At 41.2% G+C, this 1,086-nt stretch overlaps 1 protein-coding gene across 1 annotated transcript in view; it reads left to right on the top strand.

The window, feature by feature from the left end:
- DOPEY2 (dopey family member 2) overlaps positions 1-1,086 on the top strand; it is a 114,516-nt gene that overhangs the window by 78,287 nt on the left and 35,143 nt on the right. Inside the window, exon 20 of the mRNA XM_008575721.1 lies at positions 468-656. Within this exon, the coding sequence (XP_008573943.1) occupies positions 468-656 (189 nt within the window). The remainder of the gene's footprint in view (positions 1-467; positions 657-1,086) is intronic.

Raw genomic sequence — 1,086 nt, 5'->3', positions numbered from 1 at the left:
AATGTGGTTTTGTTCCTACTGGCAATCACAGTGGATTCCTTCAGTCCTTTGCCCATTGCTCTATCAGCAATCATATGGGATAAAGTATAAATCTACTTGATGATTTTAGGCTTATATTCATCTTTTCCATCTGTTACTCATTGTCATGAAATCTGAGTTGGAAGACATGGTAGCTGTTGGTTGCTCTACCGTGTCTGGGATTAAATTTTAGAATACATCTAATGCTTTGGTTGAGCGATTGATCAGGTCTGTAATTCGGAGCCTTGGACTCACAGCTGTCTCTCTTTGAAATAAAGCTATGGGTTGGAATGTACAGAGAAGCATATTGCTTCCAGACTACCACATGTGACTTGTTTAGAAGAGAGTCCAACAGCCTGAACTTAATCCCAACAACACTGCTGCCCTCATGGAAAGGAAAATAGTTTCACAGATGCAGCTGAGTCTCATATATTCATTTTAATTTTTAGATCACTGCCGTAGGTGATCCGGCCAACTTGAGAAATGCCAAGAATGCCATTCTGGAAGAGCTGCCTCGAATTGTTAATACCATGGCCCTTCTCTGGAATGTTCTCAGGAAAGAGGAGACTCAAAAGAGACCCGTTGATCTACTTGGAACCACGAAGGGATCCTCTTCTGTTTACTTTAAAACCACCAAAGTGAGATGCCTTTCTCTGTGGTTTTATCATTTACTTTGTCTTGTATTGTCCCGCCAAAAAGGAATATGTATAGGAATGTATGCATAAATAATCAAACAGACGTGCTCAATGGAACCAAGTTAGAAGTCAGAATCTCCAGTTTGTTTCTTATGATTAAGTTTCCTATACATGGAACAGAAGAATGTGAGTGATTTTAGCCTATTTTCTTGTTTTTTTCCCTTTACCTTTTTGTTTTGGTTAAAAATAAAGTCTCTGGATGTTTGAGGCAGGGGTACCTAAAGTCCTCTCCTCAATTTCTAAAGCATTTCTGCTAAGACAGCTCATCTCTTTGTTCTGCTTTTAGTGAAAAATATTTGGGCCGGCCCGGTGGCGCACTTTGTAGAGTGCAGCGCTTGGGAGCACGGCGGTGCTCCCGCCGAGGGTTCGGATC

Source organism: Galeopterus variegatus, unplaced genomic scaffold, assembly GCF_000696425.1.
Source record: "Galeopterus variegatus unplaced genomic scaffold, G_variegatus-3.0.2 Scaffold1226, whole genome shotgun sequence".
Taxonomy (NCBI): Eukaryota; Metazoa; Chordata; class Mammalia; order Dermoptera; family Cynocephalidae; genus Galeopterus; species Galeopterus variegatus.
Note: the sequence above shows the minus strand (reverse complement) of the source record. Positions and strands in the feature narration are given on the sequence as shown.